This window comes from Oncorhynchus clarkii, chromosome 18, assembly GCF_045791955.1.
Source record: "Oncorhynchus clarkii lewisi isolate Uvic-CL-2024 chromosome 18, UVic_Ocla_1.0, whole genome shotgun sequence".
Classification (NCBI taxonomy): domain Eukaryota; kingdom Metazoa; phylum Chordata; class Actinopteri; order Salmoniformes; family Salmonidae; genus Oncorhynchus; species Oncorhynchus clarkii.
In genome coordinates, this window is record NC_092164.1 from 19617732 (window position 1) to 19635660 (window position 17929).

The 17929-nt window shown below is 43.0% G+C and overlaps 1 protein-coding gene across 1 annotated transcript in view; it reads left to right on the plus strand.

Moving 5' to 3' along the window:
- LOC139373169 (voltage-gated inwardly rectifying potassium channel KCNH7-like) overlaps positions 1 to 16795 on the plus strand; it is a 71576-nt gene extending 54781 nt beyond the window's left edge. Inside the window, exons 12-18 of the mRNA XM_071113331.1 lie at positions 1878 to 2130; positions 7508 to 7713; positions 7850 to 7949; positions 8961 to 9251; positions 11713 to 11872; positions 14455 to 14653; positions 15536 to 16795. Of these exons, the coding sequence (XP_070969432.1) occupies positions 1878 to 2130; positions 7508 to 7713; positions 7850 to 7949; positions 8961 to 9251; positions 11713 to 11872; positions 14455 to 14653; positions 15536 to 15817 (1491 nt within the window). The 3' untranslated portion in view covers positions 15818 to 16795. The remainder of the gene's footprint in view (positions 1 to 1877; positions 2131 to 7507; positions 7714 to 7849; positions 7950 to 8960; positions 9252 to 11712; positions 11873 to 14454; positions 14654 to 15535) is intronic.
- The last annotated feature ends 1134 nt before the right edge of the window (positions 16796 to 17929 follow it).

Consider the following 17929-nt stretch of genomic DNA (forward strand, 5'->3'; position numbering starts at 1 on the left):
ACTGTACTTATAGAAATGTGTCTTTTCCATGTCTGCGTCATGTCAAATGGAATGACTTCATCACTCTGGTAAGAGCAGGAGGTACTATGTTCACAGATAATAGTGTTAACTTATTTCCCTCTGAAATGTGTTGTTTTCAAAAATGGCAGTGTAGTAAATCGTAGACCAAGATGTAAATCAAAGAATACATTTATTAAAATCCATAACTTCATCTTTATAGTCTAGGGGAAAAAAATAATGTACACTGAGTATAGAAAACATTAAGAACACCTTCCTAATATTGAGTTGCAACCCCTCTTTGGCCCTCAGAACAGCCTCAATTCGGCGGGACGTGGACTACAAGGTGTCGAAAGCTTTCCACAGGGGTGCTGGCCCATGTTGACTCCACTGCTTCCCGTAGTGTTGCAGTTCTTGTCACACTCAAACCGGTGCACCTGACACCTACTGCCATACCCTGTTCAAAGGCACTTAAATATTTTGACTTGCCCATTCACCCTCTGAATGGCACACATACACAATCCATGTCTCAATTGTCTTGAGGCTTAAAAATCCTTCTTCAGCCTGTCTCCTCCACTTCATCTACACTGACTGAAGTGGATATCAATAAGGGATCATAGCTTTCACCTGGAAAGAGCAGGTGTTCTTAATGTTTTGTACACTCAGTGTACATACTGACTTCCCCATTGCATGCCAGCCAGTAGTATAATCCTCAGTGCTTCTAGCAGCCCATATTGTCCATCACAGACTGACTTGCATGTGGCTTGCCACAAGGTCGCCGTTTGCATGAAATCTGTGTATTCAAACACAATCACATCATTTTATATTGTAGTTACCAAGCTGTGAATACTGCCAATGGGAAAGGCACAGACAGCTTGGCACTGCCAGGTTTCCCTCAATGTGGGAGGCTTGGCACACATGACCAGTGATATTGCACCTGCACTTGCCAAATGTTGTTCAATCTCTCCTTTCCAAAATCTTCTGCTATGATTTTTCCCCCCAACTAATGAAAAATAGCCTCTCTTTTTCAAGAAATGTAGATTTTGTATGTGATATAGAGTAAGAATGTTTCATTTTCCCCGTTTGTGTGTTTGAAGCCTTCCCTTTGCCCTTTGGTCCCCTGTGATGTCACAGTTCAAGGTTTTCTCCTCTATTTACAGTCATCTCATGACCTTTAACCTGTAACCAAGTGTGGTGTTCAGTCCCAGGCAAATGACTTGTTTTCCAATTGTGGGCATTAATGTCATGATACTGAATAATTTAGGTGATATTTTTTCCATTGAAACTATTTGCATTTAAGCATGTAGTAATTTAAGTAGTTGAAATACTTGTCACTCTGATCCTTAAACTCTAAATGACATGACAGGTTAATTCAGTTGAGGTAAGTCTTTTATTTCTATTTATTTTTATGATAAATCTGAATCACAGACACTAATGATACCCCACTAAGATAGAAAGCTCCCTCATGAGCACACTTGTGCTAATTCTTTTTTAATCAAAGGGAAGATGTGTTTCCATGTTTGTTTCCATGTTTTCCTAGTTTGTTGTGTCTTGTATAGCAGTGTTGGATATCCATCTGTTTACCCCCACCTGCTAGTACTCTGATTAAAGGCTATGGAAAGATGCCATAAAAAAATACCCCCCTCAAACAGTCACATATGACAATGCAGTATTTCGATTTTGAGAAGAAGACCAAAACACAATTGGCAATTGTATCAACCCACTCTGGATTCCAAACCATATCTGACTGGCAAACTCAAACCAGACCCACACCCAAAGACGTCTCGAGTTTGACAGCACATCTCTGATAACACCACAGACAAATCCAGTCCTATCTGACCATTCTCCTATTGCTGTGGCCTGTCTTTTCACGCCCCCAGGTCCTAAAGGGTTTCCCAGAGTGTCTCCAGGCTGATATCTGCCTCCACCTCAACGCGAGTCTGCTCCAGGGCTGCAAGGCATTCCAAGGGGCTACTAAGGGCTGCCTGAGGGCCCTGGCCATGAGGTTCAAGACCACACACTCCCCACCGGGTGATACACTGGTCCACTGTGGAGACGTGCTTACTGCCCTCTACTTCTTGTCACGAGGGTCCATCGAAATCCTCAAGGATGACATCGTGGTGGCCATTTTGGGTATGCGCTAGTCAAATGTTGTGGTTTATTGTTTCACATTGTCTGTTAATATTATCTTTATTTAACCTGGTAGGTTATTTAATACACTATTTCACAATAACAACCTGAGGAAAGGTTGCAATTAAAACCACGTTTCATTGTAAACTTCATTTGACACTTCAGATGTATTTTGTGCTTTGAAAAAGTCCCGAACCCAAATGTACGCTAGACACTAGTCATTGCAACAATGACTCGTCTTTTTATTAATGTCGGGCTGTGGAAGGTGTGCTGTTCTCCAGTAAATTGATATCCCGAAGAATTGGTTACCTATGGCTGTGTGAATACTTCATTACAGGATTTTTCACACTACTCAAACACCTCTAATGATTTCCCTCTGCCTGAAGGTCAGCGTAATCAGGCTGTTTGGAAGATAAACATAATCTTAGAACAGCAGCACTGCAGGCACACTTTCAAAGACTGTTTTTGTCTCTAAACAGTTCAAGCGGTACTGGAAATGAATAGTAACACAGTACAGTTCAGGTGTCACTTCTCATCAAAGTGTGTGTGTGTGTGTCTCTTGCCTCTCTGTGTGTGTCTGTATATCCTCTGTGTACTGTTTATAAGAGGCTGGTCTCGCTATTCTGCAATGCCTGGGTGGGAAGCTGACATCTCTAATGAGCACAGATTTTCATGGCTCCCTCCAAGAACACACTGTGATAGACACTAGCGCTGTACAGGAAGGTTTTATTGCTTGGAGAAGAGAGAGAGAGAGAGGAAGAGAGTGATAGAGGGGAAGATAAAGAGTGGGGGGAGAGATGAGGAGAGAGTGGGTGGAGGGAGAGATGTAGAGAGGGGAACGAAGGGTGGTTTATTGGATCATTTATTATGGTATCTAATTGCCAGCTGAGGGTGATGGAGTGTTTGTGGTGTTAGCAGTCGCTGCTCGCAAGAGATATTGACGTCCCTGGGATGTAATCAGAGTCTCTCTCTCTCTCTCTCTCTCTCTCTCTCTCTCTCTCTCTCTCTCTCTCTCTCTCTCTCTCTCTCTCTCTCTCTCTCTCTCTCTCTCTCTCTCTCTCTCTCTCTCTCTCTCTCTCTCTCTCTCTCTCTCTCTCTCTCTCTCTCTCTCTCTCTCTCTCTCTCTCTCTCTCTCTCTCTCTCTCTCTCTCTCTCTCTCTCTCTCTCTCTCTCTCTCTCTCTCTCTCTCTCTCTCTCTCTCAGTGTTACAAGCTAAGCATTGTATAAACTGCTCATTTTTCACTCAGCCAATGAGCTTCAGCAAAACGCAGTGACACAATAGGGTCATGCTCAGTCATTGCTGATGCATGCCAGATCTTACAACGCCTGGATAAGTATTTCGCGCATCAGCTAACCACATCATACAGTATGTTATAGCAATCTGATGCCTGACGTTACAGTTGATGACATGGCAGGCAACCATTGGTTGACGCATCCAACGTCTGAGCAGGGGAAAACCACAGGTGTGTTGAAAGAGATGGGTTAATAAAGACTCAGCACGTTCACCAACGGTAAAGTTACACAAACAATTATTGCTCTATTTATCGCAGTCACGTATTTCTGTACTAATTCTATTGTGAATTAGTAATTGCAATTAGTGTGCAATCAACAGAGAGAGAGAGAGCAATAAACAAGGAATTGTATCTGTAAAATAAAATGTTGCATCAAGGAAAGAGGAAAGACTAGGTGCTTGTCCTGTCCAGGTTTGGACAAAGCCGTGTTGACATCATGTGACAATAGAGATCTAGGCCAAGAGCCAGGTACACGCACACACGTTGGTATCTCTGGAGGTGACAGGACAGGATATCACTGCCATACCAACACCGTAAACTGACAGGTTTGCGCATAGGGAAGTCAGGCGTAAAATAATGATATAACTGAGCCTCTTGGTCATTCCAGGTCAGCCCTATAGACATTCACACTACCTCCATGTTGTCATATAGTCACAGCCCTATAGACATTCACACTACCTCCATGTTGTCATACAGTCAGCCCTATAGACATTCACTCTACCTCCATGTTGTCATATAGTCACAGCCCTATAAACATTCACACTACCTCCATGTTGTCATACAGTCAGCCCTATAGACATTCACACTACCTCCATGTTGTCATATAGTCACAGCCCTATAGACATTCACACTACCTCCCTGTTGTCCTATAGTCACAGCCCTATAGACATTCACACTACCTCCATGTTGTCATATAGTCACAGCCCTATAGACATTCACACTACCTCCATGTTGTCATACAGTCAGCCCTATAGACATTCACTCTACCTCCATGTTGTCATATAGTCACAGCCCTATAAACATTCACACTACCTCCATGTTGTCATACAGTCAGCCCTATAGACATTCACACTACCTCCATGTTGTCATATAGTCACAGCCCTATAGACATTCACACTACCTCCCTGTTGTCCTATAGTCACAGCCCTATAGACATTCACACTACCTCCATGTTGTCATACAGTCAGCCCTATAGACATTCACACTACCTCCATGTTGTCATATAGTCACAGCCCTATAGACATTCACACTACCTCCCTGTTGTCATATAATCACAGCCCTATAGACATTCACACTACCTCCCTGTTGTCATATAGTCAGCCCTATAAACAGTCACACTACCTCCCTGTTGTCATATAGCCAGCCCTATAAACAGTCACACTACCTCCCTGTTGTCATGTAGTCACAGCCCTATAAACAGTCACACTACCTCCCTGTTGTCATATAGTCACAGCCCTATAAACAGTCACACTACCTCCCTGTTGTCATGTAGTCACAGCCCTATAAACAGTCACACTACCTCCATGTTGTCATTTTGTCAGCCCTATAGACATTCACACTACCTCCATGTTGTCATATAGTCACAGCCCTATAAACAGTCACACTACCTCCATGTTGTCATATAGTCAGCCCTATTGACATTCACACTACCTCCATGTTGTCATATAGTCAGCCCTATAGACATTCACACTACCTCCCTGTTGTCATATAGTCACAGCCCTATAAACAGTCACACTACCTCCATGTTGTCATATAGTCAGCCCTATTGACATTCACACTACCTCCATGTTGTCATTTAGTCACAGCCCTATAAACAGTCACACTACCTCCCTGTTGTCATGTAGTCACAGCCCTATAAACAGTCACACTACCTCCATGTTGTCGTATAGTCAGCCCTATAAACAGTCACACTGCAGACGTTCTCATCCCTTTTGGATACCAGATGAAATGTTTCTCTGATGATTTGTTGTCACCATGTTGTCATTTAGTCAGCCCTATAGACATTCACACTACCTCCATGTTGTCATATAGTCAGCCCTATAGACATTCACTCTACCTCCCTGTTGTCATTTAGTCAGCCCTATAGACATTCACTCTACCTCCATGTTGTCATATAGTCAGCCCTATAAACAGTCACACTACGTCCATGTTGTCATATAGTCAGCCCTATAGACATTCACTCTACCTCCCTGTTGTCATATAGTCAGCCCTATAAACAGTCACACTACCTCCCTGTTGTCATTTAGTCAGCCCTATAGACATTCACTCTACCTCCATGTTGTCATATAGTCAGCCCTATAAACAGTCACACTACGTCCATGTTGTCATTTAGTCAGCCCTATAGACATTCACTCTACCTCCCTGTTGTCATATAGTCAGCCCTATAAACAGTCACACTACCTCCCTGTTGTCATTTAGTCAGCCCTATAGACATTCACTCTACCTCCATGTTGTCATATAGTCAGCACTATAAACAGTCACACTACGTCCATGTTGTCATTTAGTCAGCCCTATAGACATTCATACTACCTCCCTGTTGTCATATAGTCAGCCCTATAAACATTCACACTACCTCCATGTTGTCATATAGCCAGCCCTATAAACATTTACACTACCTCCATGTTGTCATATAGTCAGCCCTATAGACATTCACTCTACCTCCATGTTGTCATATAGTCACAGCCCTATATACATTTACACTACCTCCCTGTTGTCATTTAGTCACAGCCCTATAAACAGTCACACTACCTCCATGTTGTCATTTAGTCAGCCCTATAGACATTCACTCTACCTCCCTGTTGTCACATAGTCAGCCCTATAAACAGTCACACTACCTCCCTGTTGTCATTTAGTCAGCCCTATAGACATTCACTCTACCTCCATGTTGTCATATAGTCAGCCCTATAAACAGTCACACTACGTCCATGTTGTCATTTAGTCAGCCCTATAGACATTCACTCTACCTCCATGTTGTCATATAGTCAGCCCTATAAACAGTCACACTACGTCCATGTTGTCATTTAGTCAGCCCTATAGACATTCACTCTACCTCCATGTTGTCATTTAGTCAGCCCTATAGACATTCACTCTACCTCCATGTTGTCATATAAGGAAGTGGAGTGCTGCAGAGATGGTTGTCCTTGTGGAAGGCTCTTCCATCTCCATAGGGGAACTCTGGAGCTCTGTCAGAGTGACCATCGGGTTCTTGATCACCGCCTTGACCAAGGCCCTTCACCCCCGATTACTCAGTTCGGCCGGGCAGCGAGCTCTAGGAAGAGTCTTGGTGGTTCCAAACTTCTTCCATTTAAGAATGATGGAGGCCACTGTGTTCTTGGGCAACTTCAATGCTGCAGAAATGTTTTGGTACCCTTCCCCAGATCTGTGCCTGGACACAATCCTGTCTCGGAGCTCTACGGACAATTCCTTCAACCTCATTGTTTTGTTTTTGCTCTGACATGCACTGTCAACTGTGGGACCTAATATAGACAGGTGTGTGCCTTTCCAAATCATGTCCAATCAATTGAATTTACCACAGGTGGACTCCAATCAAGATGTAGAAATATCTCAAGGATGATCAATGGAAACAGGGTGCAACTGAGCTCAATTTCAAGTCTAATAGCCTCTGAATATTTATGTAAATAAGGTATCCGTTTTTTATTTTTAATAAATTTGCTAAACATTTCTTAAAAACTGTTTTTGCTTTGCCATTATGGAGTATTGTGTGTAGATTAATGTGATTTAAAATATATATATTTTAGAATAACATAACAAAATGTGAAAAAAGTTAAGTGGTCTCAATGCTTTCTAAATGCGCTGTTAGATGACCTCTAAAGACAGCTGAGCTGCATTATGGGAAATACAGGAGGTGATTTAGCTGTTTGTGGGTCAAGGCATATGTGTGTCATTGCATAGTGTCATTCTGTGCATGTTATATTTCACCATGTTTATCAAACCTTTATCTTTCCTTCTCTCCCTCTCTCCCTTCCATCTCCCTCTCCCACTTTATCTACCTCCCTCCTTTCTTCCTCCCACATTCTCCCCTCTCCCCCCCCCCCCCCCCCTCGCTCCTCATTCTCTCTCTCTTCCAGGAAAGAATGACATCTTTGGGGAGATGATCCACCTGTACGCCAAGCCGGGGAAGGCCAACGCGGATGTGCGGGCGCTCAGCTACTGTGACCTGCACACCATCCACAGGGAGGAGATCCTGGAGGTGCTTGACATGTACCCCGAGTTCGCCGACTACTTCCTCAGCAATCTGGAGCTGACCTTTAACCTCCGAGACGAGAGCGGCAAGGTAAATACAGACGGCCGGACAGACAGACACATATGGAAAGATGGATGAATGAGTGGGTGGATGGACGGCTGGATGGACCATGCGATCGGTAGGCAGTACAGATACAATTGTAAGGGGTGTATTTTCTTGTTTGCAGCCTCAGAATGCAGAGTCAGTCTACCTCTACCCCAGTGATTCTGATGGGGATGACATCAAATGCAGAAGAAGGCTCACTAACAAGAGGAAATCTTCCGCAGGTGAGTTGAGGTGGTTTTTACGGCTACTCTTTTTCAAAACAGTTCATGTCAACTGAGCCAGCCTGTTTTATACAATATCATGCATGTTAGTTGTTTAGGAGACACTCTTATCCAGAGTGACTTACAGGAGCAATTAGGGTTAAATAGGGTTAAGGGTAAGTGCATTGCTCAATGGCACATTGAGAAGAAAAGGAAAAAACACCTTGTTGGCTCTGGGATTCGAACCAGCAACCTTTCAGTTACTGGCCAAACATTTACCGCTAGGATACCTGCCTTCATGGAAGTGTCTCCAAGTTTGAGAAAACTGTATTCCTACACAGGGAATAGTTTTAATATGGCTTCTAAGACCTCTGTAAGATGTGAGGCATTGTTGCAACACACCACTCAACAGTTTGGTATCCATTCAAACTAATTAAATTGGTTACTATGGTTACAGTTTTTCAGAATACAGTTCCATCTCCTAAAATAAACCCCGCTCCCACCATGTCATGCTGACCTGTACTGTAAATTGTTCAAATGTCTAATTCAGACAGATTATACCACATTAAAAGTATGGCAATTGATGTTATACATTTTAAGCCATATCATATCCTTCAAAGCATGCCTTTGGATGTTATCTCTCCTGTACTTACTATTTTCCTTCACATTTACTGACAGTTTCCCTCTCCGCTCACCTTCCCTCTGCTTCTGTAAAGGCAAAGTTGCAAGCACACAATGAAATGTATAAAGTATCTTTACGGCAGCAAGGCTCTGAGGCAGCAGCAGATCTGGTGGGGACCGTTTAGAGCAAGACACCTTCCTATTGTTTGATCTGCCGAGCTGCTGCCTCCCAGAGGAGCTGTCTGTAACAAAGAACCCAGTGTTCCTCCAACACACGCTCATGCATGCACACACACAGACATGCATGGATGCCCCCACACACGCACACACAAGATCCTACACACACACGCATGCATACCCACACGCACGCACAGACACATCCACCCTGATTGCCCTCCTCCTTCCGCACAGGGACCCAGATCAAAGAGACGTCGGTGTTCTGCGATGGTGGTGAGCGGGAGAGGCAGCTCTACCCCTCCTCCCAGGCTGTAGCCACCGTGGTGGAGGACAGGAGAGACTCAGATGCGAGGGAAGAGGAAGAAGAGGAGGAGGGAGGGGAGGGGGAGGAGCAGAGGCCTCTGTGCTCGGGGGGGCAGGGTTACCCCTTGGTGAGGGACCACACCTTGGGATTTGGGCTGGGGGACGTTGTTCCGGATGCGTTGGGGGGAGGAGACAATGTGGAGAGGAGCCAGTCTTATAAAGGTACAGTTAGAAGCCTCTAAAGATCCCTACAACAATGCTTTTAATGGCTAGGTCATTTTGGCTAGACCAAAAGCTGACCCACCAATTCAAATGAGCTCCATAAGCATTCAAATATCAAAATAACAATGTATGGGTAGCACAGCACGGAAGCCAGAGGGCACAAAACAACCAATGGTCACACGACAAGACATGTCCTTTCAAGCCATTTTCCACAGAATATTGAGTAACTACTGTAATTAATTTGGAAAAAAGGAAATTACCCTGGGCCACTGGAGCAGGATGTCACACACATTAAAAATCCCCAAAAAAGGATTAGAGCTCATCGCCACGGCAACTACCATTATAAGAGGATTATTTATATCCGACAACCAACCAGGGTCATTGGTCTGGAAATGCAGGGTTTCGAACAAACTCTGTTAGATGTTTTCATTTACTGTGTATATGCTGTTATTCAGTGGTAGAAAATGCATCAATGATAATATTAAAGCAGAGTGCCTCGACTGACACAGTATCTATTGTTGTGCTGTTCTCGCACAGTGTTAAGGCATCATCTAAAACCAAGCAAAACAGGAGGTAAACGAGCTATGAAAATAGAATAAAGTGCCTGGGGCCAGGAGTTTTCCCTGGTTAGGAAACATGGTCAGGAAAACCTCAGGCCCTACATGGTCAGTGAGTAAGAAGAAGACAGAAGGACTGGTGAGGCTGGCTTCTTATAGGTTAATTTCAGACCTGGCACTCTTACAGGTTTGTTGGAAAATCCTCTGTTTTATCCCTTGCCAATTTGCCAGCAGATGCCAGCTCATTATCTTGTTGATGACTGGTTGGCATTAGAGATGGCATGACCTATGGTGACCAGCTTGTGAAAGAGATCATGAGCTTAGCTTGTTTGTTTATGCTTTGTTTATCAGCCCTACACACCTACGACACACACACAGATACACGCACGCACGCACACACACACACACACAGCCTTTTCTCTCTACTCCCCCAAACACGACTTTCACAAATAATTATCCCTAACATAACTACTTTCATTGTAAAATCCTCAACTACTTTTCTAGCATGTTAACATGAATGATGTGGTAAAAAATATTAAAACTGCCTCAATATGCCCGTAGCCACTGTAACAATAGGCTAAATTAAATTACACGTTTCTATTCGCGTCTCCAGAGTATTGAGCTCCACAATGAACATTCCTGTCGGCATGTGGTGATTTGAGAGTAATATGCTGTAATTCAGTTCTTAAGCGGATGACGATGATTCCTGGTTTGAGTAGGTGGCAGGCGCTGGATATTGATTCCTGTAATCACCCCAGCATGGAGGCAATATAAATGGTGGCTTCTCTTCTTGACGTCTTTCATTACTGTAAAAGCTATCTTCCAAGACTCAATCACTGAGTCTAGTGCAGTGCTTCGGTCGTCACTAGTTACCACAGCCACAAATTCATAAACCCCCGCCTATTTCTACAATTTCTCTACTTAAAGTCTGATTTTAAACCTAACCTTAACCCTAACCACACTGCTCAACCAAATGCCTAACCCTAACCTTAAATTAAGACCAAAAAGCACATTTTTGATTTCATTAATTGTTACGACATAGCCAATGTTGACATTGTGGCTGAGGTTTCTAGTGGCAACCCAGTGTTTCTCTAGCCTTGCACTGGGTTAAGGTTAGAGTACATATTTGTTCTAGGCCAGCAGTAACACATCTAAATATCTAGCCGTTGGTTAGTTGAATTGGTTGTTTTACTGCTGGGCTACAATAAACATGTGCAACCTTTTGGGGTACCCGAGGACTGGAATTTGAACCAACAAAGGTGCAGGTTTTACTTCTAGCCCTGCACTAGCACACCTGATTTAAGAATCAAGGGCTGGATGATTGCGGTATTTATTTCTATATCAGGCTTGCTAGTGCTAGGCTAGAACAAAACAGTACACCCCTGTGGGTCCACAGTACTAGGACTGAAGAACATTGTTGGCATTATAGCGATATAACACTGTGGCAGGCATCTGTCAGGTGTGTTCTATTCCTATCAACACCCACTCAGTAGCAGTAAAAGACTAGACCAACTTTTTTGTGCCTGAGGGAGAAATGATTCTGGACAGAGTGCTGCTATTACAGTTTCTAACATTCAGGGAACAATGTGAGTGAGAGACTGACTGATGCTATAACTGCTGGTTATATAGTGGGGCCAAATGTGGCCATTGATCAATAAAATGGTAGCCTTTGACAGGACTGGTGTGGACGAGGGACCGCTATCTAGTCAGTGTTAGTGGATAGTGCTCTGTACCTTCTCAAAACACTACGGTTATCAGACAATATTGTTGGTCAAAGGCCTGTGAATCATACCTAACTAAAAAGGATTCAATGTTCTGTGGGAAATGATTGGTGCTTTGATTTAGTTGTTTCATAGGTTGATAATGGTACATAAATGTGTTTTTGCATGTGTGTGTGTGTCTAGACCTGCGTGGGGAGGAGTGGGGGTGCGTGCGGCCCAGAGAGGTCCTGGAGGAGTCGGCCCAGGACTCCCGAAGTGGGGTCGTAGAGGAGGACAGTGAGCCGGACATCACCTACGGAGAGGTGGAGCAACGTCTGGACCTGCTGCAAGAGCACCTAAACAGGTGAGTGGAAGGGGCGAGGGGAAATTCTGATAGTAATTCGCCATAAGAAAAAGCACAACTTTAACCAAGCCGTTCTGGTGGTAAACAGACTACACCAGTGGTCACCAACCTTTTCGGAGTCAAAATGCATGCTGAGATCTACCGCTCTGATTTTTTTATTAACACAACTTTTAAAAATGTAAGCTTATGCAACAATAACCAATTAAAACAGTACTGTAGCAATGAGGCTGTGCAGTAAGCTATAGGCCCAATACATTATCACCACATACTGGCTTTGCTTGAATTTACCTGCCAATGCATTGTTGTTCGGGACATATTTTTTTAATAATCTTTCCAAATTTGAGGTAGGCTATATGATCACACCGGTAATAGATCCATTGTTGTATTACTTGTGAGGCACAGCTGAGTGAGCATACATTTAAATAATTAGCTTTTTATTTTACTGGGCTGATGGTGCCTGCATCTGATGGTCAGTCGCTCCCCTTCCTTCACTGACACTGACCAAAAAGGGACACAGTCTTCCAGCTGATGGCGAAACTCGAGTCGCACCACATTAATACTGTCTCATGCACAAATTCATGTTGTTACTCCTATGAACAGAGAAAGTAAAACATTCCTCGACATTAAAAAAGACCCAAGCCGCTTATAATAACAACGCAAGCCTATAGATACACTTTCCTACTCATTCGTTACTGCTGCACTGCTTGTTGTAGCGCTGAGTGGAAATAGGAAGAACGCGCATTTTATGGCTTATAAAAGTATTGAATACAAAGTGTTGACAGTGCTGAGTAAGAACTTAAACATGAACTCACTCAGAAAAACAGCAGCTCTTTGCTATATTCGTTGACAGTCTCTCTCTAGTCATGGTTTTCAACGTTTTGAAATCTCACTATATCATTTTCCCGTAGCTTTCTTTTATGCCTGCTAAATTACTGCAGACTCAGTCATCTGAGCAATCTGATTGGCCAGCAGCTGCATAGTGCACTTGATTTCCTCTCCAAGCCCACCGGGAAGGCAGACTTTATATCTTCAGAAACATGAAATGGCAATAGTTTGCCTTCCCAGCGCGCAGGGCAGCTGATTTGGCTACACCTACCACCAACAGCCAGAGACTAATCAAAAAAATTGGAACACAAGGCTTTATTGTTGTTGTTTTTTTACAGAAATGTGGCGACCGACCAGTTGGTGACCACTGGACTACACCATCTTCAAATAACCCCAGCCCAACTATCACTACATCCCACTGCACTATAGACTAGATACACAAGCAAGGTTTTTCCAGTACGACATCCATCAGAATACAACTGGTTTTACCGTACGCATCCACAGTCCACTGAATCATTACTTGTAAAGTAAAGGCTCACTATATAACACAGAGTCGACTTCTGCATACGTTCTGCGTGGAAGGGATCCAGCTGCTACAGACAGCAGACAGCATCGCCTATTTTTAGCTGACGCCCGTGAGACGCAATCGCAACACAAAGACAGCAGACGCCACGGCAAAGTTTGGAGGGGAGGGTTGGGAGATGGTGAGGGGCAACAGCAGACAGAGGGAGGGGTCACATCAGCCAAAAAGTGGGAGGAGGCCTCTGAGTCAGTACGACTTTCTCTTTTTATTTATTTATCTCTCTTCTCTTCTCTTCTCTTCTCTTCTCTCTCTCTCTCTCTCGCTCATATATAAATATATATATATGTGTGTGTGTTCCGTCTATATATAGCCTATGCTCTCATTCACTTTTTCTCTCTCTCTACTGTATCTTCCCTCTCCAAATCCCTTCTTCCACTGGAAGTGGCGGTTACAGACTGGCCACCTCAGGCTCTTTGCAGGCGTAGTCGCTCTCATTTCTCCTGCTTTAGGGAGGTAATGGGCAGACGCCTGGCCACTTAACAGACATGGCGGCCACACTACCCTGCCTCATCTAGCTGGAGCACGCCTGCCGGGGGTGTTGATCGGCTCAGATTGTCTTACAGCTCAACAGCAACTGTGACAAACACTGGCTTTGTTCTCTGTCCGCAGTGCTCTGAAGGCAGTATGGGAGTGTCGTGTCTAGATACAGTACACAGGTCTGTGTGTTTGTCATTGGAAATAAATCAATTAAAGTGATATTATTCAATATGGGCTTTTCCATACCTTGAAGGTGTTGTATGCAAAACTGGAGAAAAATCAAGAAATGATCATTCACAAAATAGAGGAGCACACATGAAAAGAAATTGGGATGACATTTTGTTTGGGGTGGAAAGGTCTGAAACAGATAAAGATGTGCTACAGGACAGAGTCGCCTTAGTGTCTTCTCTGAATTGTTTGGGTTGGGGCTCCCTCTAGTGTTTGCATTGAGTATTACTGACTGCGCTCTCCCAATACAACCCCAGACACGTGCATAAAACAAAACCTACAGTAGCTAAAGCTAATACATGGCTAATACACTGAGGACCTATTTTAAGGTGCTCAGACTTTTACATAAATACTGCATTGACGTCAGTGGCGGATTTATTTAAAAAAAAAATGTGAATGACGCATGTGGATCGCAAGCTAGGACCCACCCCTGATGCTGTCTCCCTGGCTCTCCCCACCCACCATCCAGGCTGGAGTCCCAGATGACGTCAGACATCAAGGCCATCCTCCAGCTGCTGCAGAGGCAGACCACCGTGGTTCCCCCGGCCTACAGCATCGTCACCTCCAGCCCAAAGTACCAGAGGCCTGCCATCAGGGTGCAGCCTGTTTCTGCCATCAGGATCACAGAGCCTCAACACAGCCTCAACCCTGCTTCACCACTGGCCCAGGTATACTGAACCAGCCCAGGTGAACGAATACAGTCTACACTAGCCATCAGAGCTATATACTGTTTTATACATAATGGCTCTGTATATACTGGCTAGGCACATTACACTCCCCTGTCTATATACTGGTCTATAGGTGCATTATCACTGTCTGTTCTGTATACTGACGGATGGTTACATCCTCCCTGTGTGAGTTTTGGACACTACAGAAGTCAATATCCCTGCCTGAAGTTGTTTGTTCTCAGTTTGCTGACCAGCCTGGTCTCAGAGCAAAACGTATTATATTTTACTAAAATCCGTGCCACTCCATTTAGTGTGATATGTTACTTTATGTTAAGGTACATTACATTGACTAGACATAACATAGTAAACGTAAATCCGGGACACTAAAATTAGTATGATATGTTACGTTTGGTTCGGGGACAGTAGCTGACAAAAACGAAAGGAGGGTGATTGGTCGGGGTGGATGGCTGGGCACAAAGGAACGTCTTGCGTATTAAAATCTCATCACAGACAACTTTAGTATTTTAGCAACTTTGCAACTACTTACTACATTTTAGCGACTTTGTCACTAATTAGCATGTTCGCTAACCCTTCCCCTAACCCTATAACCTAACTCCTAACCTTAACCCCTAACCTAACATAGCATATCATACTAAAGCAGTCAAACATAATATATCATACCAAACGGGTTAAATGCGATCAAGACGTAGCACACTATACGTCATACAATTCTTATTATATTGTACGACAAATATTACATTGGTCGGTCAATGTAATGTAACGTAAAGTAACATATCATACTTAATGGAGTGGCACAGTTTAAAAAATATATATATATAATACATTTTGCTCTGAGACCAGGTTGTGCTTACTGCTTCACAGAATCCTGACATGGAGAAGCCCCTGAACAAATCCAAAGAATCCATGTCAGGCCAGGATCCCACGGAAATGGCCCCGGAAGAGGACCTCGGGGCGGGACTGCTAGAGAAGGACACAGAGCCCAGACACATACAAACCAAAATTGACTCTCCGGAGAAACAACAACAACCTAGAGCCCTCTTCCCCTCCGCCAGACAAGCCTCGCTCCCCGACGCATCACCTGAAAATTCCGAAACGCCAGGACTCCACAGGCCAGTATCCGACCCTGGGCTTCTGGGAAAGTAGGCCCTTTCGCCTACCTGCGCCCCTCTTTCTCACTACGGAAAACTAGGGCTTCTCTCAAAGTTTGACTCAGGGTCTTAGAAGGAGACTGTATATGCAAGGAATACTGTCGACTTCCTTCCATTCCTTTTCCAATATTTTCTGCCGGTCTCTGATTTAGATGTATTATAAAGTACATTTATACATAGGTATTTATACTGTATATTACTAATATCTGTAATTATCTACCATGCACATATTTCAGATGTCATACTGCCAGCAACACAAAGGCACCTAACATGTTTGTTCTTCCAAGAGAGAAAAGTGCATGTTTTGGAAGTTTTTCTGTTGCATGTTCAAAACACAACACCATCTCATGCACTGCACAGTCATGGTGTGAGGTCGGCATGCTTTCAGAGTGATGAGTATCCGTTATATAATTATTCCCAACCGATGGGGACAAAGCCACTTGAAACTCTCTTTCAAAGGCATTTCAATCTGAAAATAAGTGTGCCGTTTTAAACTCGTCACATTAATGACATTATCAGACACCAGGTAATGTAGTTGGCTAATTAACAATCTCCACGTGCGACATTATACACACAAATATTTCATCATATATTGTGCCTAAGTACCTACCGTCCACTTGTCTTTCAAAAAGTCATCGGATCATAAGAGACAAAGAACCACTATGTAAAATGCATCTTCTATTGGATTATAAATACACAGATATGCAAATGAATATGATTTAAATGGTTGGGAAAGCTCTTCTACAAAGTACCCCTTACACTGCTAAAGTATTCCTGAGAGAGATGATTTGTGATCACTTTGCACCACAAGTCTCTTTCATGGGGCCATGAAAGCAATAACGATAACATGAAAACATTCATTTACACACATGAATAATATACATATTTAATTAATGACTAGAAATTAGCACGGGTACATGCCCAAAAGTCAAAATTGGTCTTTAAAACTTGCACGGCATGAACTAAAACAAAAGGAATCACAAAAGGAATACTTATCCATTTAATATAGCTACTTTCCTCCCTGAATCACTGAATATGTTTTACTTTTGAAAATATTGTCAAAAAATAATTTCATGGGAAGTGTATGTATATTTATGAGCTATACAAAAGTATGTTTTTTGGTATTGTATTAAAAACTATTTATTACTGTAACTACACACACACAGAGGCATGAACAGGGTGGACTAACGATTATCTTTCATATATGTAATCGATGTGCCGGATCACTTCTCTCTTGAAAGGGCCTGCACTTAACGAAATACATATCATTGTATAAAAGGAGTTGTAACGCAACATTACATGTTCAGCTGTAGAAAACTACAATGAACAGCAACTCTCTAAAGCTGAATTGCTCAGATGTATCTTTTTTGAATTGTTATAAGAGGAATCAGGCCAAATTCTATTTCATTGTCCTTGCTAGTTATTGAGTAGTTACATGTAACCAATTATGTAAAGGTACAGTTGACATAGCAGTATATCATCATACAAACATCCTCGTTTCAGAAATCAACTACAACATTGTAATCTGCCACTATTGTCTATTGCCAATCATGCAAAGGAAGAGCCAATAGTAGCAGTTTGACAGATTTGACTCTGTTGTTGTTGTCTATAAGCAGGACGTCAACCCGCTGAGTCTAACTTTAATTAATACCTTTCATAAGTACTGTACCCCACAATCTTTATAAGCTTCAACTCTTCTTTCCGTGCATGTTTAGGGGCTTCCATTTATATTCCAAGAATGCAGATTTTATTACTGTTTCTAACCAAGTGACAAAATCAATGCTGAGACGGTGTCAGAAACCGACAACGTAGAGATTCAGGCCGAGCTAGCAGCTTAGCCCTCGTTAGCCGTAGCTTTTTCTAACCTACATTAGCCTTCACAGATGTCCTAAACACATTTATTCAGCTGAATAATATGCATTCAACAGTCAGCAATGTAAATGTATTGAATATGGACGGATTCCGCATGTCGCAAATTAAGTCATTTTAGTTTTATGACTTATTTTACACAAACATAGTCAGATGTGTGGTATTGCATGGATCAACATCAGCTGGCAATTTGTTTGAACAGATTTCAAAACATGTTTGTGATTTATCATGAAGGGGA